This window comes from Syzygium oleosum, unplaced genomic scaffold (genome assembly GCF_021117445.2).
Source record: "Syzygium oleosum isolate NSW1041296 unplaced genomic scaffold, Sole_v2.1 Sole_v2.17, whole genome shotgun sequence".
Taxonomy (NCBI): Eukaryota; Viridiplantae; Streptophyta; class Magnoliopsida; order Myrtales; family Myrtaceae; genus Syzygium; species Syzygium oleosum.
The window spans coordinates 1,867,859-1,891,001 of NW_026607501.1; the positions used below are offsets into that span (position 1 = coordinate 1,867,859).

Consider the following 23,143-nt stretch of genomic DNA (forward strand, 5'->3'; position numbering starts at 1 on the left):
CTACATAAGAAAGTTGATGAGTTACAGTAAAGTCTTGGTCTTCCCAATACGCCAAGAAGTTTGAGATAGACCGAAGAGCGTATGTTTTGATGCACACTATGTCCTCAAGTGAGATTGTTCTCCTTTTTCTTCAGATCAAGACTTTTGGATGTCGTTTGAAATAGAGGACCTTTTCTTTTAGCCAAAGCACTTGATTTTGTTTTCATTATCAAACAGACAAACTTGCCGTCCTTCGTGACTTGTAGATGTATAATAGAAAATAAGATGCCATTGTTGGCTGTGTCCTTGATAATTTAGGTTTCAAAAACACTGACATAGCGGCGATCCTTTGATGCGATTTTGGCCCACGATGGTCAAGGAGCTGCCGGGGAGGCATATGTTGGTATGAGATGGCTAGCTGCAGAATACTCTGCTACATGTACCTTGTCATGATGGAGTTTGACATAATTTTGAGCCGTCGGATATAGATGTCCAGCTTCAAATTCATTTTACAGTCTATATTCAAGTCTCAAATTGTTTGTCTACAAGCTTTCGATAGTTTATGATTGTGAACTCTCTGGAATCACTATAATTAGCAAATACTGTAAGTGTACCAATTTGAGATTTTTTGTGATATTAATCCTAATAAATAATAGAAAGTATTTAAATGATAAATACTAATAATAGCAAAACGTCCCATTTCATCATTGCTCCATGTGTGCGTACACAAGAAAGATTAAGGCTCATTCATGTATGTACGGCAAGTTGATGTTCACATCTTGTTCTAGAAATATTAGATTAGATTTCATGAAAATGAATGATTTGAAAAATATTTTAAATAAACAATCACTTATATGGCTTGAAATAATTAGTAAATGGAAAATATTTCAATTATCAACATTTTCATAGACGTTACAAATATTTTCGTTCTTTCATTTTTGTAAGCAATATAAGTAATGATTTTTTCTTTGAATTCTTTTTCTGACATAAAAAACTTCAAATTATGCCTACTATGATACATTTGCTCTAAAATTTTTCTTGTGACATCAAGAACCCTGACCTTGCAGCCGTGTGTGTGATATATTTACTCTCTGTCAAGATTTCACCAGATAATTTTCCAATTAAAACGACGCCGTTTTTATTTCACTGAAACCATGTTGACGCCATGTCAACACCGTGTGCCTTTCGTCGTCCATATAGGTAGATTTTTTAATGGTGCTCATTGAAGGAACCATGATAGAGGGTAAATGTATCGCATAGGTACAAATTTGGAATTGTTGGCGTCACAAAAAATGTTTATGATAAATATGTCACGGTGCTCATAATTGGAGGTTTTTAATGGCTTTTCCCCTAGATCAAACAAGATGATTGAACTTTATTCTACTTTATCGTTAGTAATATGTCTAATTAATTTAAGAAAGGTGAAAGAATGGAGTTTTGTGATAATGTGACTCAGCCATTTAACTGCACTCTACCTAACTTTCCTATCATTGATAGATATGTACATATATCCATAGTTTTGGTTTCACAAATGACACATAATAGCTGAATTTTCTTAGCACTCGTTTGTTTGTGTTTCTTAAAACTCAAAACAATGTTTACTTTTTTGTTAAAATTCAAAATATTATTCAAATACAAAATATATACATAATTTGGTTTTACAAATAACACACGATAAAATAAAACGAAAGAAGGTAATCATGATGATCAAAGTTAACGGAGTTTTCTTAGGACTTGTTTGCTTTTTAAAATGCAAAAACTAAATTTTACAATGTTATTTAAATATTAAAATATTTTGAAAAAATTTACGAATAAATTCCATATCAAGATTTAACGGTTGCGAAAATTTGACAGGTATCAAGAAAAAAAACTGTAAAAACTTGTTCAAGACTAGATTAGATTAAATATATATTATATATTATTTATGCTTTTTCAAATGCAAAAACTAAATTTTAAAATGTTATTCGAATATTAAAGGATTTTGAAAGATTATGCATAAATTACATATTAATATTTGAGTGTTGTGAAAATTTCATATGTTTTCAGCCAAATAAAGGCCTAATTCCCTATAAAACCCCCAACTTTAGGTTAAGTCCCAAATTTGCCATGAACATTTTTTTATCTCAAAAAAGACCCCAAACTTTAGGTCCAGTCCCAAATCTGCCATGAACTTTTTTTTGTCTCAGAAAAAATACTAAACTTTATGTCCAGTCCCAAATCTGCCCCGAATTTTATTTTGTGTAAAAAAAATCACCAAAATTCAATTTATTTTAAAAAAATATACCCCCATGATCTAGTCTCAACATGTGTGTTTAGCCCAAAACACACACTAACATGAAATGATTTTACACAATTAACAATCCTGAGATCAAAGTATTCAATTTATAATGGAATCAGTATTTTTATCCAGCTAACAAAGTAATTATTTTACACCGTGAATGTATTGGAATTTTAGTCCATGAAATTAGGTAAGCAACAATAAATATTGTAAGAGGATAGCTTCATTCCTCTTTAGCAGAGATTCATGAGAAAGTCACTATTGCCATAATTTCGCGGTGCCAAACCAAATAAATGACTTTTGTTGTGTCTTTAAATATTCACTCTCATAATAAAAAGTCCTTATTATGTAGATATAGTGGATTTACCATCAACCACAAGAGGTAAGATGAATTAAAAAGGTGTTTGAGATTTAGTATCTTTTAAGGTATGCTAGTGTAATCAATCAAGTCAAGTCAATACGGTTGCAATTCAAACTTCATGTGAAGTAGTTCCTGCTGAAGCCACAAGGGTGTTGCATGTGGACGACTTGTTTTCATCGTGCGAAAACCAATGACAGTTTAGTGCAAGAAAACTAATCCATTTATTTTCTTTCAAGACAAAGAAAACTGTCAGTTATTTGCGATAAAGAATTAAATTGTGAATTATGAAAATCAAAATTGTGCTTGTTAGAAAAAGAACACACATAGACTCGTGTTTTGTTAAAAAAAAAGGGTATTTCTACATCAGAAATTTTTTTGAGATTGTTCATCTTTTATAATGCACATTAATGTCATATCAAGCAGACTTCGCTTATTGTTCAACCCTAAAAAGCCCAGGTTGTCATTTTATATTGCTCACTCCTTAAAGTGATCACTCCTCAAAGCGAGTAACTATCATATATTTATTGACTCCCCCTTCTAGGTTCTAATTTGCACTAAAGAATCTTTAGTCGGTCGTTTTTAAATTTAATTTTTGTGGGCGTAAAAAAAATTTATGATATAGAATCAATAGGTAACTCCATTATTTCTGCTCTATATTTTTTTTCTTTTACCTTTGAGAGAGAAAGAGAGAGGGGGGGGGGACCAATAATGCATGTAATCGGCAAATTAAGGGTTTAGTACATGTTTTAGAAATAATTCATAAAAAGAAGTGTGAATGAAAAGTAAATGTTTATCATCGGGCATGCCCACTACGGGAAAGTAAAAGATATGATATAGAGAACTGAGAGGGGAGAAAATAAAATTCAAAGTCACCACCTAAAAGAAGTGAAATGCTCACACCAAAAAAAAAATCATATTGTTAAGCAGATAAATGTGGCTCTAACATCCTTGTGAATTTTTTAATATGATGTTATCAAATTGTGGAAAACTCATCATCTTTTTCTTAATCGCAAACCAGTAAAACACAAAAAGAAAAGAGGAACATTTGCTTTCACCCAAGGTAAATAGGAAAAACATTGCCGGTAGCGACCTTCTTGTTTGTTCTTCACACTGATCAGAATCATCATATCACCATTGCCTCTGATGGAGAGGACGTGATTTCTGGTTGAAGTGCACATCTTTCTGAACAATTCCAAATACAAAACGTTTAAAGAACGATTCCAGAGAGGATGCCTTTCTCTGCTGCACATAAAGATCCAATATAAACAAATGAAAAGGTTGGATGGAGAGCACATGGTTTCTAAACGATTCCGAATACAATGTATAATAAACGAGCCTTCCTAGGCAGGTTTCTATCGATTAATCCAATGTTAAAAGTTAATTTGACTGGGAGCAATGCAATGCATTTCTTTTCTTTCCATTGGACCTCACCTTCTAGTCAATCCAATATTGTTGGGTTGTGTCTGCTCTATGGACAAGAAGAGTATGGCTAATCTTTATCTCTAGATGCGAGCCCCCAAGTCAAGGCCAATCTTCGATGGAGGGCACATGCGTTATGGGTGGAGAGCATGTGCTTTCTGAATGATTACGAATCCCAAAATGTTTAATGAAGAAAAGATGCCTCCCTGCTTCACAAAAAGATGTAGATAAACAGATGAAAAGGCTGGATGAAGAGCACATGCTTTCTGGGTGGAGAGCACGTGCTTTCTGAAAGATTCTGCTCATTGGTCGCATATTTCGTATGCAATCAATGTAGGCTTTAAGTGGCAGTTACAGTGCTGAAATTCGCAGCAAGATGGGTAGCAATGATCTGCCGAAGGGTGATGAGGTAATAGTTTGATGATCGAGAATTGCTTGATAGGAGATCATGGTCCTTTGAACACGATTTTCCTGTTGGTTATTGTGATGTGTAAAGGATAATTTTCAGTAGGTTATATAATGTTAGTTGGTGATTTTTGACTCTTCAATACTTGCAGAGAAAAATAAAGCAACTTGCTTAGTGGATTAGTTGGTGTGCTTGACCCTTTCTCTTGTTTAACCCAAATCACCAAAATTCAATTTATTTTAAAAAATATACCCCCTCGATCCAGTCTCAACTTGACGTGGTACTTCCACGTCGATAACAAATCTACATTAACAAAGTAATGGGGCTTTTTTTTAGACAAAAAAAAGTTTGGAGTAAATTTGGACTGAACCTAAAAGTTCGGTTTTTTTTAAATTAAAAAAAGTTTTATGGGGTGGAGTTGTTATCGTCCCTAACTTTCATATCCCAGAATGGTTTTATTTTGAAAAATTTCAACAATTTTTATTTGGTTTGATTTGTAATCGAAGTGAAAATGCGACGTCGGTCTATACCTATCGCCCCATTATTTTGCTGATGAGGATTTGTTATCGACATAAAAGTGCCACATCAAGTTGGGACTGGATCACGGGGGTATATTTTTGAAAATAAATTGAAATTTGCTGATTTTTTTTACATAAAATAAAATTCGGGGCAGATTTGGGACTGAACTTAAAGTTTGGGATTGGATCACATCGGTATATTTTTGAAAATAAATTGAAATTTGCTGATTTTTTTTACATAAAACAAAATTCGGGCGATTTGGGACCGAACTTAAAGTTTGGGGTTTTTTAGACAAAAAAGTTCGGGATAGATTTAGGACTTGACCTAAAGTTTGGAATTTTTTCTGAGACTAAAAAAAGTTCGGAATAGATTTGAGACTTGACCTAAAATTTGAGATTTTTTTAAGGAATTCACCCGCCAAATAAATAAATAAAAACTGGTTCAAGACAAGATTAAATTATATATATGTAGATATTTTGTTAAGGACTGTGAGAACGCAAAGCATGAAATTCACCACAGGTGGTATGATATCATTGTCCTACGATTTGATGTGTCTTCTTTTTCCATTTGTCCTTTTTTTTCCTTACTTTTCTCCTTTTTTTTTTCCAAAGGCAACCATAAAAAGGGTAAAAAGATCACACGTTTGTTAAAGCAAGGCAAAACAAAAAACAGCGTAAAAGCATCGTTCAGGTGGGGATGCGATTGGACTTCGGGGTGTGGGGGGTGGAGATTTCGTGGGTACGTGGCAAATCTAGATTGGACAACTGCACAAAGATAGATAGGACGAGTTGGGTCCCACGGTTATGCACGACTAAGGCCGCCTTAAGTAGGGTCGTGTGTATGAAGTCGTACTGCCATCCGCAGCTTGAGGAAAGCACAATAATTGCTACGCGATGGACATGGCCAAAAAGTGAGTTAACTCTACCATGGTCACCTAGTAACTCCATTATTTTCTTTTTCTTATTTTCTTGCTTGCGACACCGTTGTCTTCTTCTTCCTGCTCTGCGTTCTTAGAGAGAGAGAGAGAGAGAAACTTGGCGCTTTTGAAACTCTAGATATTACGTGAAACTTAACATAGGTTACCTGCCTCAATCATTGTACAAAAACCCTCGTAAAGATAATATATGAATGTACAATAACATTAGATAATAAAAACTATTTAAATGATAAATACTGACCGCAGAACTTCTCGTGTCATCGATATATATATATATATATATATATATATATATATATATATATATATGAAAGGCAAGTTGATATTGATATATTATTTTAGAAACATTGTATTAGATTAAATAAGACGACAAAAATTTTTCTACTTTATTATAAAGTAATACGTTTGAATTTTGTACTAATGAGGCTGAATTTTGTAAAGAATTTTGTTATAAGAAAGCAGGATTGTGCAAGACATGCAAGACTCCAACTTTGACGTAATATGATCTCTCTCTCTCTCTCTCTCTCTCTCTCTCTCTCTCTCTAACCCCTCGAGTCGTTTCATGTCCACACGCATCATGTGTTCCGCTCATGCATAGTTAGATTCTTGACTGTTGTTGATTCTTATAACTTACGATATCTAAAACATGATTGATAAAAGTATTCGAGATGATATGGCTAATTCTATGATAACAATCAGTAGTACTATAAGAGTCTAATTTGCTCTTCTTTTCAAGTGAAGAACGGTGAACATTTTCATTTGAATCTAGTAAAAGATATGATTGTATTAATTGTGTGGAACTTTGCAGCCTTTAATTTTTGGCGGATGAAAGGTCCTTAATGCTATGCTTGATTGGACATGGTGACAAAAAAGGCTAAAGCAAGTGCTCCCAGTTCCATCATTTTGTTTTAGCATATGTGGGACCGATCTTTGGTCACTATTGGTGAACATGATCCAATAACTGTTTTAGCATATCCATAGCCTCCATGTTTCTTCACATCCTTGGGTAAACTAAAGTTATGCCGAGCGTGAATGTCAAAAACTATCGAATCTATTAAATCAGGAAATTTGGTTGGACCCGTAAAAAGTCTCTCCGTGACTCTTAAGTCGAGTTGATTTGGGTTTCTACTCTTTACCATGTAAAATGCAAGGAAGTAAAAACTTTAACTACCTAAACTACTTTGATAGAGAACAACAAGAGGATTTGGCTCAATTCGATCCGAAAGAGATACGTAATGGAAAATCCGGATAGAATTAGAAATCAGATATAGATTCCAGTGTCCGAATTTGCACTGCATTACTCCGCAAAGAGAGGCGAAACGTGGGCAATAAGCAGACGGTTACAGCTAGGAGCATTTGACCATTCCACATCACCTAAAATTAAGGAACCTCGAATTACCAAAATAAGTATAAATAGCTCATAAATAACCATTTGATAGATAAAACTTGTTGATACCTAAATTTTGTCCAAAGTCGGTTTCATATATATTTGAAAAAATGGAACCGGTTTTCCTCAACAAAAAAAAAGTTTCTTGCAATTAAAGCATTTTATAAGCATATACCAGAATTTTAACCAATAGGATTAGGTTCCTTCGAATTTATTCCCCAAAGAAAAAAAGAAAAGAAAAGATAAAATGGGAACCTCTGAGAAAAAATACACACCTTAAACCACACCGCCTCACTTTTTCCTCAACCACCATCATCAGCTTCAAACTCACGCCCACAGACTCCGCTTTCATTCAATTCACTTCTCGCATGCATGTTGATCGTCGCCAATCACCACCATCTTTGATCTGCCCAATCCCCTACAAACCTGTTCTAGTCGTAGCTCCATCAGTATTGTCGTTCGTCGTTGCAAGCAGTGGCCACGCATTGCCGGAGCAGAATTCACATACATAAACTGTGATCCGCCGAAACTAGTGCACGCCCCCCTCTCAACGGTGTTCTCTTCCTGCTCGTTTGAACCTAGTACTCGTGCTTGCTGGATTACTGTCGTTGATCTAATCCCGTTCACCGGTTTGCTCCAAGAAGTCTACTTGGAATAGGTAAGAGACATCTATCTACTTGCTCTCTTTGTCCCTCAAACTGATGCAACATCAATAATATTTTGGTTCTTAAACTGATTTCATGCCTATCTATAATCTCGATTAGAGTTGATGTCAAGTTTAATAAAAATTAATTTTTATTTTAATTTTTGTTAGATAGTAATATTAGGACATTAAGATTAATTTTTAATCTCTCTATCATTATTTTTTTGCTAAAACACACACTAACGTGAAATGATTTTACACGATTAACAATCCCGAGATCAAAGTATTCAGTTTATAATGGAATCAGTATTTTTATCCAGCTAGCAAAGTAATTATTTTACACCATCAATGTATTGGAATTTTAGTCCATGAAATTAGGTAAGCAACAATAAATATTGTAAGAGGATAGCTTCATTCCTCTTTGGTAGAGATTCATGGGAAAGTCACTACTGCCATAATTTCGCGGTGCCAAACCAAATAAATGACTTTTGTTGTGTCTTTAAATATTCACTCTCATAATAAAAAGTCCTTATTATGTAGATATAGTGGATTTACCATCAACCACAAGAGGTAAGATGAATTAAAAAGGTATTTGAGATTTAGTATCTTTTAAGGTATGCCAGTGTAATCAATCGAGTCAAGTCAATACGGTTGCAATTCAAACTTCATGTGAAGTAGTTTCTGCCCAAGCCACAAGGGTGTTGCATGTGGACGACTTGTTTTCATCATGTGAAAACCAATGATAGTTTAGTGCAAGGAAACTAAGCCATTTATTTTCTTTCAAGACAGAGAAAACTGTGAGTTATTTGCGATAAAGAATTAAATTGTGAATTATGAAAATCAAAATTGTGCTTGTTAGAAAACGAACACACATAGACTCGTGTTTTGTTAAAAAAAAAAAGGTATTTCTACATCAGAAATTTTTTTGATATTGTTCATCTTTTATAATGCGCACTAATGTCGTATCAAGCAGACTTCGCTTATTGTTAAACCCTAAAAAGCCCAGGTTGTCATTTTATATTGCTCACTCGTCAAAGTGAGTAACTATCATATATTTATTGACTCCCCCTTCTAGGTTCTGATTTGCACTAAAGAATCTTTAGATGGTCGTTTTAAAATTTAATTTTTGCGGGCGTAAAAAAAATTATGATATAGAATCAATAGGTAACTCCATTATTTCTGCTCTATTTTTTTTTCTTTTACCTTTGAGAGAGAAAGAGAGAGAGGGGACCAATAATGCATGTAATCGGCAAATTAAGGGTTTAGTACATGTTTTAGAAATAATTCATAAAAAGAAGTGTGAATGAAAAGTAAATGTTTATCATCGGGCATGCCCACTACGAGAAAGTAAAAGATATGATATAAAGAACTGAGAGGGGAAAAAATATAATACAAAGTCACCACCTAAAAGAAGTGAAATGCTCACACCAGAAAAAAAATCATATTGTTAAGCAGATAAATGTGGCTCCAACATCCTTGTGAATTTTTTAATATGATGTTATCAAATTGTGGAAAACTCGTCATTTTTTTCTTAATCGCAAACCAGTATAACACGAAAAGAAAAGAGGAACATTTGCTTTCACCCAAGGTAAATAGGAAAAACATTGCTGGTAGCGACCTTCTTGTTTGTTCTTCACACTGATCAGAATCATCAGATCACCATTGCCTCTGATGGAGAGGACGTGATTTCTGGTTGAAATGCACATCTTTCTGAACAATTCCAAATACTAAACGTTTGAAGAACGATTCCAGAGAGGATGCCTTTCTCTGCTGCACATAAAGATCCAATATAAACAAATGAAAAGGCTGGATGGAGAGCACATGGTTTCTGAACGATTCCGAATACAATGTATAATAAACGAGTCTTCCTAGGCAGGTTTCTGTCGATTAATCCAATGTTAAAAGTTAATTTGACTAGGAGCAATGCAATGCATTTCTTTTCTTTCCAATGGACCTCACCTTCTAGTCAAGCCAATATTGTTGGGTTGTGTCTGCTCTATGGACAAGAAGAGTATGGCTAATCTTTATCTCTAGATGCGAGCCCCCAAGTCAAGGCCAATCTTCGATGGAGAGCACATGCGTTATGGGTGGAGAGCATGTGCTTTCTGAATGATTACGAATCCCAAAATATTTAATGAAGAAAAGATGCCTTCCTACTGCACAAAAAGATGTAGTCGTTAAGGATTCTTAAGTGTGGCGCCGTGGTGGTGGGTCCTGCGCTAGCGTCACCCCAAGTTTACCTCTCCGGCTGTCGGCCGTGCGGGGGGTTCCTGGGTTATCAAAAAAAAAAGATGTAGATAAACAAATGAAAAGGCTGGATGAAGAGCACATGCTTTCTGGGTGGAGAGCACGTGCTTTCTGAAAGATTCTGCTCATTGGTCGCATATTTCGTATGCAATCAATGTAGGCTTTAAGTGGCAGTTACAGTGCTGAAATTCGCAGCAAGATGGGTAGCAATGATCTGCCGAAGGGTGATGAGGTAATAGTTTGATGATCGTGAATCGCTTGATAGGAGATCATGGTCCTTTGAATACGATTTTCCTGTTGATTATTGTGATGTGTAAAGGATAATTTTCAGTAGGTTATATAATGTTAGTTGGTGATTTTTGACTCTTCAATACTTGCAGAGCAAAATAAAGCAACTTGCTTAGTGGATTAGTTGGTGTGCTTGACCCTTTCTCTTGTTTAGCCCAAAGCATGTGTTTTGGTTTCCTTATTGAGCACATATTCACCAATAAAGCATAAAATAAAGACATTGAAATTATCTGAAAATATACAGATGCCAAAAAAGCCCACAAAACACTTGTAAGCAATTAAGTTTTTGACAAAAATATGCTTGCCCTCTAAATTGGTCATATATAGAAAAATCACCTTTTATCCTCTATTTTAAGTGCCCACAGAAAAGGTCCTCTCTTTCGAACGATGGTATAAAAGTCTCGATCCAAAGAAAAAGGAGAACAATTGATGAAACAAGCACTCGTGGATTAAAAACTATTTTATTTTGATTTGTCTAACCTTTGGTGTGCATCCCTTGAAAGTCTTGGTCTTTTTCTAATCTATTTGGTAAATGAACATGTTGGGCTTCCTGGACTTCATAGTTTTCTCTCTCCATTAGCTCATTTTTACTTTGCTTCACCAAAACACCTTTGCTGTTCTCTACAGTGACCAATTCACCCATGGCCATCGGAGAGATCGTTTTGGGTTCCTTCTTGGCTTCCTTCTTTCAGGTGTTGTTCAACAAGTTGACTTCTCTCGCATTGGGCTATGCACAACAGGAAGGAATCAGCACCGCTCTACTCGAGGAGTGGAAGGAGATGCTGGTCACAATCAATGTAGTGTTGATTGATGCAGAGGACAGGCAACTCAGCGGTAACCCTCTAGTGAAGCTATGGCTAGACGATGTTAGGGACTTGGCCTATGACATGGAAGACTTGCTTGATGAGTTCGCGATCAAAGCCGCTCAGGTTGAGTCGGAGGTAGGATCCAGCACAAGCAAAGGTCTGGGGAAATGGAAGTTCTCTTTCTTTGGGCGAGATAAATCCTCCGGATCGAATCCAAACTTGCGCTCGCTTGTGTCTGAAACCGAGGTACAAGAGATCAATGGTAGGTTGAAAGCGATTGTCACTAGGAAGGCTCGTCTATGCTTGAGAGAGAATGTTGTGGACAGATCTAACTACATCAACAAAAGGGATCCCACCACTTCTTTGCCGGAGCCTCAGTTTTTTGGCAGGGAGAAGGAAGAAGCACAAATACTCGAACTATTGGTCAGTGAGGCCGAAAATTTCAATGCCACGTTGACCATTGTCCCTATAGTTGGGATGGGTGGTGTTGGAAAGACGGCCTTGGCTCAACGGCTATATAATGATGCTAGAGTATACAACTATTTCGAGATGAAAGCTTGGGTTTACGTGTCAGATGTTTTTGATGTTCTTGACATAACAAAGACTATTTTGCGATCAATCACCGGGTTGTCTTGCGAGGGTGAAGATCTTAACAGCCTTCAAGTTAAGTTGAAGGACAATCTATCCGGAAAAAAGTTTCTTGTGGTTTTAGACGATATCTGGAATGAGAAGTACGAAAATTGGACTGCCCTCTTAAAGCCGTTTGAAACGGGGGCCAAGGGAAGCAAGATGATTGTCACCACTCGCAACCTTGCCGTTGTTTCCATAACAAGAGCATCGCCGTATCCTTTGAAGGAATTGTCCCTTGATAATTGTACAAGCTTATTAGCCTTTCATGCTCTTGGAGCAACACATTTTGAGGGCCACCCGGATTTTGAAACAATAGGCAAGAAAATAGCTGAAAGATGTAAAGGTTTACCTTTGGCAGCGAAGATGTTGGGCGGTGTCCTACGTAATAAAAGGAATCCCGATGAATGGGAAGATACCTTAAATAACAAAATATGGAATCTTCCGACAGTAGAGAATGATGAGGTTCTCCCTGTTTTGAAATTGAGTTATATCCATCTTCCTTCCTATTTGAAGAGATGTTTTGCTTATTGTGCTGTATTTCCCAAGGATTACGAAATTGAGAGGGATGAGCTGGTACTCTTATGGATAGCGGAAGGCTTTTTAGATGGACAAAAAGCAAAGGAGAATAACTTGAGATTAGGACGGGATTACTTCGATGAGTTAAAATCTAGATCATTTCTTCAACAATCGAGTGTTGATGCATCTAAGTTTTCAATGCATGATCTTTTGAATGATCTAGCAAAGTCAATTGCGGGTGGGACTTGCTTTAGCTCAATGGAGTCTCAGCTGACAACTAATGAACATGATGTATCATCTATTGAAAAAACTCGTTTTGCATCATTCATCTCGTCATGGTGTGTCACATCAAAATGCATGAGAGCATATCACCGAATGAAGGTACTAAGAAGTTTAATCTTAGTTCGTGTTGGATCTAAAGAGCGCTCTTTATCTATTTCCAACAAGGTGCTACATGACTTGTTAACGGAATTGAAATACTTGAGGGTGCTCTTAGTATGTCATTGTGACATCGTGGAGGTGCCGAATTGTGTTGGTGATTTAAAACATCTGCGATATCTCAATTTCTCGTATACTAATATCGAAAGGCTACCTGAGTCAATTGCTGATTTGTGCAAATTACAAGCTTTGATCTTAAGAGGTTGTCAAAACCTTTCAAAATTGCCTCGAGAAATCACAAAGTTGGTCAGTTTACAATTTCTTGATATTAGAGATACCGGGAGTTTAAAAGAGATGCCATTGGGTATCAGTAATTTGAAGAATCTTACTATCTTGTCCAAGTTTATGGTCGGACCAAAGAAAGGGTCGCGGTTGGAGGAGTTAAAGAACTTGCCGCATCTTCAAGGAGAATTATTTATATCAGAATTGCAAAAGGTGGAAGAAGTTAGAGATGCAGTTGATGCTAATTTGCTTCAAAAGCGAGGCCTTACCAACTTATCCTTGCATTGGGATGAACATTCTGGAAATCTCCTTAATCATGAGCGCGATGCTCAGGTGCTTAACTCTCTGCGACCTCACATTAATCTTGAAAATCTCACTATTTTGAACTATGGTAGTGCAATATTTCCATCATGGTTAGATGGTTCGTCCTATTCAAAGATAGTGTCTTTGTGCTTACGAGGTTGTCCTAATGTTATATCGCTACCCCCACTTGGACAACTACCTGCTCTTAAGGAATTATCTCTTGATGGTCTACATGCAGTGAAAATGATAGGCTCCGAATTTTACGGAGGTAGAAGGCCTTTCTCATCCTTAACAACTTTGAAGTTGAAAGAGATGTTGGCATGGAAGGATTGGTTTCCTTACGCCGGGGGCCCGAAAGAAGGAGTCCCATTCTCCTGTCTTCAGCATCTTGTTGTCCAGAGTTGTCCTTCATTGGTCGGGACATTGCCTTATCAACTTGATAGTCTCATAAAGCTTGAAATTCATTCATGCCCGCATTTGAAGAACACGACTAGTGAGGTTTGTCTTCCATCTCTCTGTGAGCTATACTTGGAGGATTGTAACGAGGAGATCTTAAAGAGCTTGGTCAACCTAACTTCTTTGACCATTCTCAGAATTGAAAATCTTGCCGAGCTTGTTTGCCTTGATCATGGGTTTATGAGCTGCTTGGTCAAGCTAAAAGAGCTTCATATAAGAGGGTGTGACAAGCTAAAGTACTTGTGGCAAGATGGAAATGAAATGCTTAATCTTACTTGCCTCCGGAAATTAGCCATCGCAAGTTGTCTTCGATTCATATCTTTTGTGGCAGGAGAAGGACCAATAAAGCTGCCCTGCAACCTTGAAAGGATGGAATTGAGGGATTGCACAAGTTTAGAAAAGCTTCCAAGCAAGATGGATACACTCAGATATTTGGACATTTATGAGTGTCCAAAACTCGTGGGACAAACCATTCTTCCAGATGATCCCAGCAGTAATAACACGATGTCTCAACTTGAATATCTTAAAATAGGTAAATGTGATGCCCTGACATCCTTTTCGTTTGTTAAGGGTAAACTTGCTGCTTTGAAGGGACTTCGAATTGCGGAGTGTATGGGAGTAGAGTCGTTGGAAGAGATCACCGTGGGACAATGGCTGAAAATTTTTATGATTGACGGGTGTGAGAATCTGGAAAGCCTACCACAATACTTTCACACGTTCTCCCATCTCACTTATTTGGACATAAGTAACTGTCTAGCATTGGAGATAGAGGACTTCCCTCCCCTTCCCATCACCCTGTCAGTTTTCTGTCTTCGTAATTGTCCGAAGGTAAAGTCCCTACCAAAGGAGTGGCATCGTCTTACATCCCTCCAGCATCTGGAAATTACGGATTGTGAAAATATCAAATCCTTCCCCAAAGGGGATTTGCCTCCCAATTTGCGGTGGTTTTGCCTTTGGAGGTGCGAGAACCTGAAGCAGCCAGTGAGAGAATGGGGCTTACCCTTTCTCACATCCCTCGAGGGACTTGGAATTGACGGAAGGAGCATGGGAGGGGAGGGAGAGAAGGTGCGGTTTCCTTCGGAGGAGAACGAGGAGGAGGAGGATGCGTGGAGTCTTCTCTTCCCTTCCTCTCTAGTCGCTCTTGATATTAGACATATGAAGAACGTGGAAAGACTGTCGAGCGGTCTTCGCAACCGTCTCTCCTCTCTCAGACGTTTGGTGATTTACGATTGCCCGAAGTTGAGATACTTGCCAGAGGATGGCCTCCCTCCCTCCCTCCAAGAATTGTGGATAGATAAATGCGAGATTCTGAAAGATCGATGCTCAAACCTCGGTGGCGACTATTGGCCCCTCATCCAAGACATCCCGAGCATCAACATTGATTGGCATCGGATCCAATGAAGTGAAACCGATCCACTTTCGCTCTCATTTGCTGAGATTTCGCTATTCCTTCTTCCATCTGCAGTCCTTTTTCTAGGGTTTGGGTAAGTCCTTTGGTCTTGAAGGCATCAATTTTGGATTCTACGATAACTTTCAAGAAACCTCACGTAGTTTTGCTTGATGAGCCATCCAATCATCTGGTCAGGTTACTCATTTCTCTCCACCTCATGACTTCGATTACTTTTTCAGTTATCCTGTTATTGTTCTTGCACTTATTGAACTTATTGGAATCTAGTCTTCACATTGAAAATACAGTAGAACCAATCAGTGGTCCCAGCTACAGGGAGCCTCTCTCATCATGCATCTAACTTATAATGTAACAGAAACCAATCTAATTGTTCCAACTTGGAAAATATTCGGAATAGAACAGTTATGCTAGCTTGATCAGTTTTTTCGTATTTGAGTAACGATATCTGTGCCTGGGCTCTGCACATAGTTAATGTGGACCTCCTTTTGTTTATAGATGTTGTATTTAAGTTCTGCTTTAATGACGAGTGACTACTAAAGAATTATCTTTGTAAATTGTTAGTTTCTTGTCCAAGGGTGATTGGTTGTATGATTCTGCTCTTTTTGCCTATCCACAACTGTAGGATTCGGATGCGGCTGAGACACTCATTCGAGGTCTGGTCTTGTTCCTAGGACGAATTCTGATGGTGAAATTGATTTTCTTGTCAAAATACTTCAATTTGACCAACGATGGATCATTTTCACAGCTAGTAGCCCTCTATTCGCCTTGATTTGCAGGTTAGTTCTGATATCTGTGCCTATAGGCATTAGTGCACATAATTGATGCGGACCTTTTTTGTTTATTAATGTGGACTTTAAGTTTTGCTTTAATGATCAGTGACTACTAAAGTGATATCTTTGTAAATTGTTAGTTTCTTGTTTAAGGATAGATGAGTAAGATTCTGCGTTTTTTGCTATCCCCAACTGTAGGATTTGGACAGTTGATGTGCTCATTCAAGGTCTGGTCTTGTTCCAAGGAGGAATTGTGATGGTGAGATCGATTTTCTTGCCAAAGTACTTCAATTTGACCAACGATGGATCATATTCACAGCTAATAGCCCTCTTTTTGCCTTGATTAGAAGGTTTGTCAAGATGAACATCTACAAGTGTGGACGAGCTCTGGGTGGTTTCTCAAGGCAAGGCGGCGCCTTTCCATGGAATTTCCAGGATTATAAGAAGATACTTCAGTCCTCATAGAATCAGGTGACCTAGTTCTTGTCATCAGCAAAGAGTGGTTCACCGGGGTCACATTACCTTACAGAACTGAAAATGAGGCTTAGCTACACATAGAAAGCTAAAATGGACGAAGAGAGGATGGCTGCTGATACACAGGACGTACTCACAGGTACAGAGGCCCTCATTTGTCATTTAAACTTGATTAGGGCCCATGGAAGGATGAGTCTAAGTTTTTGACATCGAGTATGCAGAATCATTTGCCAATAGCTTTAGAGGCAACTAAGGGTCTATGTTATAAGAAGTCAGATTTACGAAAACATTTTTCCCCATTTTTGTTGTTTGGCACTGTTTAGGAGGATTATATGTGAAATATTTCCATGGCCAACAAAAAATTTGTGCTTCCAACTCTAAGTACGAAATTGCTTTTAGTAACTATGATGTAGGCCTTGTCTAGCCAGAAAAATACCATAATGATAATCTGTATAAATATCTGAATCCATTAGATAATATCCTTTGACCTGTTCAGGTCAATGTTCAGAATATGAAGCTTTCTTTGTTCCAATAGCAACTACTGTATTGATGGAAGAATGGTTTGAAAACGGAGGTTTTAAATATGCAAATATAACAGCTAAATTCTGAATGAACCCTGCACATCAGAACCCATTTACAAACAGATTGCCTGGTCAAAGATTAAAGTTCATCTTTCTTCTATTCAAATACCCACTCCATCTCTTGACTACATTTGAAGCAATCCTACATATTATTTTTCCTGTACAGGAGAGGGAAGGGGAGGGAGTATCAATCGCCGTAACTACTCTTTGGATGATATTTTGGGGATTCTACGTAATAAGACCCATCTGAGTTAATCTTCACAAAACCTAACTCAGGTTTACTCCACGCACCCTGCCTTTCATCCACCGAATCATGACTGAGCTTACATTTTTACCTGCAACACACTCCAAAAGAAATTTTCTAACCTGTATAAGTGACAGTTTCAGTATCTGGTGATTTATGGGTAAAAGTTACTGCATTTCAAGCTTTCCAGATATACCAACAGGGGTAGGCAATCATTCTTAGGAGTTTTATTTAGGACTAATTGATAGTCCTGTTTCAGATTTTTGGATGAGAAATATGAGGAATGTGGAAAGACTATCAAAAGTAAAGGATGGAAGAAGCGTGGAGTATTCTATTTCCTTCATCTTTACCTCTCTTTGGATGGGAAATATGAGGAACGTGCAAAGACTATCAAGTGGTCTTCGCAGCCATCTCTCCACTCTCAAACAGCTAGTATTTGGCATATTGGCACCTCATCCAAGAAATCCCACTCATTGTAGTTGATCGAGTTTGGATCCAATGAGAAGATATCTATCCTATGTCTAATTTTTGTTCTTTAAATAATGCTTCGAACTTCTTTCTTTCTTGCACACTTGTCGCTTAGCTACTCCTGCTGCTCCAGGATGCATTTCTATTACGAATCCTCAACTCAATGCTAGAAAGTTCATGTTTTTCCATGGACAAGTTTCTCATAATTTGGCACAAGCCGGCTAGATATTTGGGTTGCTCTGTTTTGTTTGACAAGGAAGCACACAATGAAATGGTTATAATGCTAACGTGGTACAGGAAGTCAACCAACCATTGTTTCATACAAGTGACAATTCCTCGAAACAAATAATACTTACATGGACTTGCTCACAGTGCTGGAACTGTGATGCGTGGATGTGCCGGTCTGGATTGATGATATATCTTGAACTTTTTTTGATGCCTAAAAATCGCTTATCTTTCCACTTATGAAAATGCACCATGCTTTGCATGAGAATCAAGAAGAATTGTTGCTATTATATTGATATTTTTCTGCAATTTCAGCATTTGTTATGTTTTCTCTTCTAAATGTCTTTTCTTTCATGCCCTAGCTCAGTAACATGAATTCTCTCAACTGTGCTTGTTTTGCAGAATATCCCACTGTCATCTTTTTTTGGCAAAATCTCTCAGAAGGATCAAATGCAAACACTGTTGAGGTAGGCAAATGATGTGCTTATGTAGGTGTACTGATATGCAACTTCACAAAAGAAAAAACAAAAAATAAAAAAATAAAAGGCTATTTGTTTTGGTAGGTGTACTGATATGCTCTAAACTGTTTTTCTGGTGACCTACTCTAAAATATTAATCTGTATCATGATGTCAATTATTGAGGTCTATATTGAAAGTCAAACGAAGAAGCTTTCTTACTTCCAACAACAGCAGCTACTGTAAAGATGCAAAAAATAGGATTTAAGGTGTTTTCGAGTTGGCCAGTATGACAACTAAATTTGAATGAACCCCGTAGATTATAATCAATTTAAATCCGACTTCTTTGTAAATGATCATAATTCATCTTTCTTCTGTTCAAATTCCCATACCATCTCAGAGCACAGTTTGTTTTTCTTTGTTGTCAAGGAAAGGCGGGGAGGAGCAATCGGGAAGACTATGCTCTATCCAAATTCTGGAGATATTTTTATGCGAGATTCTGAAAGATTCATGCTTAAAACTCACTGGCGACTACTGGCCCCTCATCCAAGAGATCCCTCTCATCTACATTGGAGGTGTTCGGATCCAATGAATTGAAATTGATCACACCCAAGCCATGACAAAATATTTATCTCCATTGACTACTTTTCCTTCTTCAGGTAATTCCTATAACTTGTTTCATTCTTTTGCTTTCATTTGCTATCTGCCGCGATTCGTTGTTCCATCTAAAGTAAGCTTTTTAGGGTTGGGGTAAGTGTTTGGGTTTGAAGGCATCAATTTCTATTCAGTTCTTCAGTTCGATGCTTCATACGGATTGATTTTTTCCCGTGGTGATGTTTCCCATAGAATTTTCAGAAAACAGCCACTGAAGGTCAGAGAATGACATTTGGGTGTGTCGTGTGTGTCCTCAATGGGATTTTTCTGTTTAGGCCTACAACTCGCGGTTGAAATAAGCAAATGTGATAAGAAGGATGAAGGATGCGGATGTAGATCCCAATTTTGACAAAGCTACCCAATGGGCACAAAACATTTGCTTTTCGCGAAATACAACTAAAATTCAGAGCTGCAAAACGATCTTTAGCTTCTTGAATCCCAGCAGGAGCGTCCATTAGTCTTTAATTGCACTGTTTGGGAAAGTGGAGATATCCTTGTATACCACTGCTGCATCCAGCTCCACTACTACCTTGGTTCAGCTCTTTCTTTAGCTACTGCAATGCTCTTTCAAACAGCAAGTAATTCAGCCTCCTTTGCAGATCTAGCTTGCACCACCATGCCCCTTCAAGCAATCATCTCCCCTGTTTCATTTCTAGCCATCATCCTAACAACAGCATGTTTGGTTCCTTCAATGTAAGACCCGTCACAGTTAATCTTCACAAAACCTAGCTCAGCTTTACCCTACACACCCTACCTTTCGTCCACCCAATCATGACTCAGCTCTGTTACATTTTTACAAGAAACACAGTCTAAAAGAGCTTTTCTAATCTATATAAGTGACATTTTCAGAATCAGGTGATTTATGGTTGAAGATAACTGCATTTCGAGCATTCCAGATATATCAATAGGTGCAGGCAATCATTCTTAAGCGTTATCAGCCCGTACCAAGTCATTTGATCTCCTGACCTCACATTTGTAGAATAGCAGCCCGTATCAATAAGTCACCATCACCGATGATTAGTGGTCTCCCATACTTGTTAGTTAACATAATCATAAGAGTTTTCCAGCAAATCATCAAAAGGGTATCCCGGTTCATTTTCTGTTGCAGTCAATTGGGTGTGCATATAATTTTGTTCTGACCACTCTTGTAGTTGTTTATTATGCATGACAAATAAATTTTATTCAGGACTAATTGCTCGTCCTGTTTCAGACTTTTGGATGAGAAATATGAGGACTGTGGAAAGACTACCAGCGGTGGAGGATGTAAGAAGCATGGAGTATTCTGTTTCTTTCGTCTCTAACCTCTCTTTGGATGAGAAATATGAAGAATGTGGAAAGATTACCAAGTGGTCTTCGCAGCCATCTCTCCTCTCTCAAACAGCTATCTTTTATAGGTTACTGGTACTTGCCAGAGAATGGCTTCACTCCCTTCTCCAAGTATTCGACATAATCAAAACTCAGTGGCTGACTATTGGCACCTCATCCAAGAAATCCCACTAATCGTAGTTGATCGAGTTCGGATTCAATAAGAATATTTCTCCAATGTCTAATTTTTATTCTTCAGGTAATGGTTCGGACTTCTTTCTTTCTTCCACATTTGTCCTTTAGCTACTTCTGCTGCTCCAGGATCCATTTCTATTATGAATCCTCAACTCGATGCTAGAAAGTTCATGTTTTCCATGGACAAGCTTCACATAATTTGCCACAAACCAGCTACACATTTGGATTGCTCTGTTTTTTTTGACAAGGAAGCACACAATGAAATGGTTATAATGCTAACGCAGTACAGCAAGTCCAACGTTGTTTCATACGAGTGACTATTCCTCAAAACAAATAATACTTACATGGATTTGCTCACAGTGCTGGAATTGTGATGCGTGGATGTGCTTGTCTGGATTGATGATATATCTTGAACTTTGTTTGATACCCAAAAATTGCTTATCTTTCCGCTTCTGAAAATGTACCATGCTTTGCATGAGAATCAAGAAGAATTGTTGCTATTATATTGATATTTTCTGCAATTTCTGCGTTTGTCATGTTCTCTTCCAAATATCTTTTCTTTCATGCCCTAGCTTAGTGACCTAAATTCTCCCAACTGTGCTTGTTTTGCAGAATATCCCACTGTCATCTTTTTTTGGCAAAATCTCTCAGGAGGATCAAATGCAAGCACTGTTGAGGTAGGCAAATGATGTGCTTATGTAGGTGTACTGATATGCAACATGACAAAAGAAAAAAAAACAAAACAAAAGGCTATTTGTTTTGGTAGGTGTACTAATATGCTCTAAACTGTTTTTTCGGTGACCTGCTCTAAAAGATTAATCTGTATCATAATGTTAATTATTGAGGTCTATTGAAAGTCAAATGAAGAAGCTTTCTTACTTCCAACAATAACAGCTACTGTAAAGATGCAAAAAATAGTATTTAAGGTGTTTTCAAGTTGGCCAATATGGCAACTAAATTTGAATGAACCCCATAGATTATAATCAATTTAAATCTGACTTCTCTGTAAATGATCATAGTTCATCTTTCTTCTATTCAAATTCCCACACCATCTCAGAGCACAGTTTCTTTTTCTTTGTTGTCAAGGAAAGGCGGAGAGGAGCAATCAGGGGGACTATGCTCTGTCGCTCTGTTAAGTCATCATGAAAGCCTCACGTCTGCCACAAAGTATTTTGATTTAAGATTGCGAGAAGGCCGTCATCCAATAGCCCACTTGCAACCACTTATCAAGGGTAGGCGAGTCTCGTCACTATAACCCCACTAAGCTGCTAGAGCTCCCATCATAGACAAGGCAAAATACATGCACTATCATTGCTAGTGGGCTATCCTCGTGACCTTGCGCTTGTGGAAAATCAGCTTGTACCATTAGGCCACAATCACCAATGATGAGCGGTCCCCTGTGGTTCTATATTAGCAGAATCATAAGGGCCACATCTTTTAGACTTGGAATGGGAAGTACCCTAGTATGTCTTTGTCGTTGATTTTTGGTTGCAGTCGGCTGAGAATGTGTATAATTTGTTTGTCTGATTACTCTTGTAATTGTTTATTTGGCATGACAAAGTAATTTGTATGAGGGGCTACGTGATTTTCTCGTCCCATTTTCTCAACGATTTGTAAGAATCTTAGATGTCTTCAAAGCACTTAACTTCATCTAGTCAACCAAAGTTAGTTGCCTTTATACAAAGTGATATGATTCTTCTTGTCTTTTCTTTACAATGTATATTAATTCTTTACTATTGAGTTAAATAATGAATGTTTCTCGAATATTTAAATGTCTTGTCTCCATTGATTTAGATTTGATTGATTTTTCCAACAACACTACATGATATACTAATTTATAGATGTAAATCGATGATATGAGCAGATTCATAAGTCAAGAATATCATTTGCTAAGGTTAAAATAACTAAGAGAAATTTTCCCCTTGTCAAAAAAAAAGGCTTTTTCGAAATTTCAAAATATAGTCAATTTTTCATTATCCATGATATTAAATTGTTCTTCTTTTCTTTGCCAAAAAATCGACATAACACAAAAGCGAGCCATCCCAATCAACTGAACTTAATATTTGAAGCAGGCTCCTAATAAGAAAAGGCCGATGATATTGATATTTCGCCTGTGAAGCGATATTTGATACCTTGGAGCTTATATATGTGTCTTAATAGAGTTCCTAGTTTAATACCAAAAGAAGCAAAGAAAAAGAGTTCCTGGTTAGTTCCCCGAAACATGCCCCATTTTCGAAGTTTGTAATATGAAATACAAATTAAAGTTTTGAAAGAATGGGAAGATTTTATACATAATTTACAAGCCATCGAAGAGTTTTAGGTGCTCTTATCAATTAAAAAGTTAAATGCGAATTCCACCTAATTTTGATAATTGTAATAGTACGAAGCCCTAATACCATGCATCAGAGGCATTGAGTGGGCCGTTATTGGCATGTTCGGCCTCAAAATGTAGATAGCCCCATCTCATCTCTTGATCCTTATTCCCAATGGATCAGATTGCACTTGGACTTGACAAATAATTCGAGTAA

At 37.3% G+C, this 23,143-nt stretch overlaps 2 protein-coding genes across 4 annotated transcripts in view; both read left to right on the forward strand.

Annotated features, from left to right (window-relative positions):
• LOC115663711 (putative disease resistance RPP13-like protein 1) overlaps nucleotides 1–17,680 on the forward strand; it is a 41,533-nt gene extending 23,853 nt beyond the window's left edge. The window contains exons 1-5 of one of the 3 annotated variants that reach the window (XR_008818264.1): nucleotides 15,396–15,415; nucleotides 15,866–16,019; nucleotides 16,212–16,272; nucleotides 16,361–16,626; nucleotides 17,572–17,680. The gene's annotated coding sequence lies outside the window, so the exon portion shown is untranslated. Of the gene's footprint in view, nucleotides 1–15,395; nucleotides 16,020–16,211; nucleotides 16,273–16,360; nucleotides 16,627–17,571 lie in introns of those variants that run through there. The other 2 variants (XR_008818263.1, XM_056319132.1) reach the window with 2 other exon arrangements.
• LOC115663653 (putative disease resistance protein At3g14460) overlaps nucleotides 1–22,046 on the forward strand; it is a 43,011-nt gene extending 20,965 nt beyond the window's left edge. The window contains exons 2-10 of the mRNA XM_056319131.1: nucleotides 11,106–15,185; nucleotides 17,764–17,848; nucleotides 18,405–18,472; nucleotides 18,896–19,120; nucleotides 19,715–19,817; nucleotides 19,924–20,023; nucleotides 20,326–20,679; nucleotides 21,228–21,292; nucleotides 21,702–22,046. Coding sequence (XP_056175106.1) covers nucleotides 11,106–15,185; nucleotides 17,764–17,814 — 4,131 coding nt within the window. The 3' untranslated portion in view covers nucleotides 17,815–17,848; nucleotides 18,405–18,472; nucleotides 18,896–19,120; ... (3 more) ...; nucleotides 21,228–21,292; nucleotides 21,702–22,046. The remainder of the gene's footprint in view (nucleotides 1–11,105; nucleotides 15,186–17,763; nucleotides 17,849–18,404; nucleotides 18,473–18,895; nucleotides 19,121–19,714; nucleotides 19,818–19,923; nucleotides 20,024–20,325; nucleotides 20,680–21,227; nucleotides 21,293–21,701) is intronic.
• Nucleotides 22,047–23,143: the final 1,097 nt, after the last annotated feature.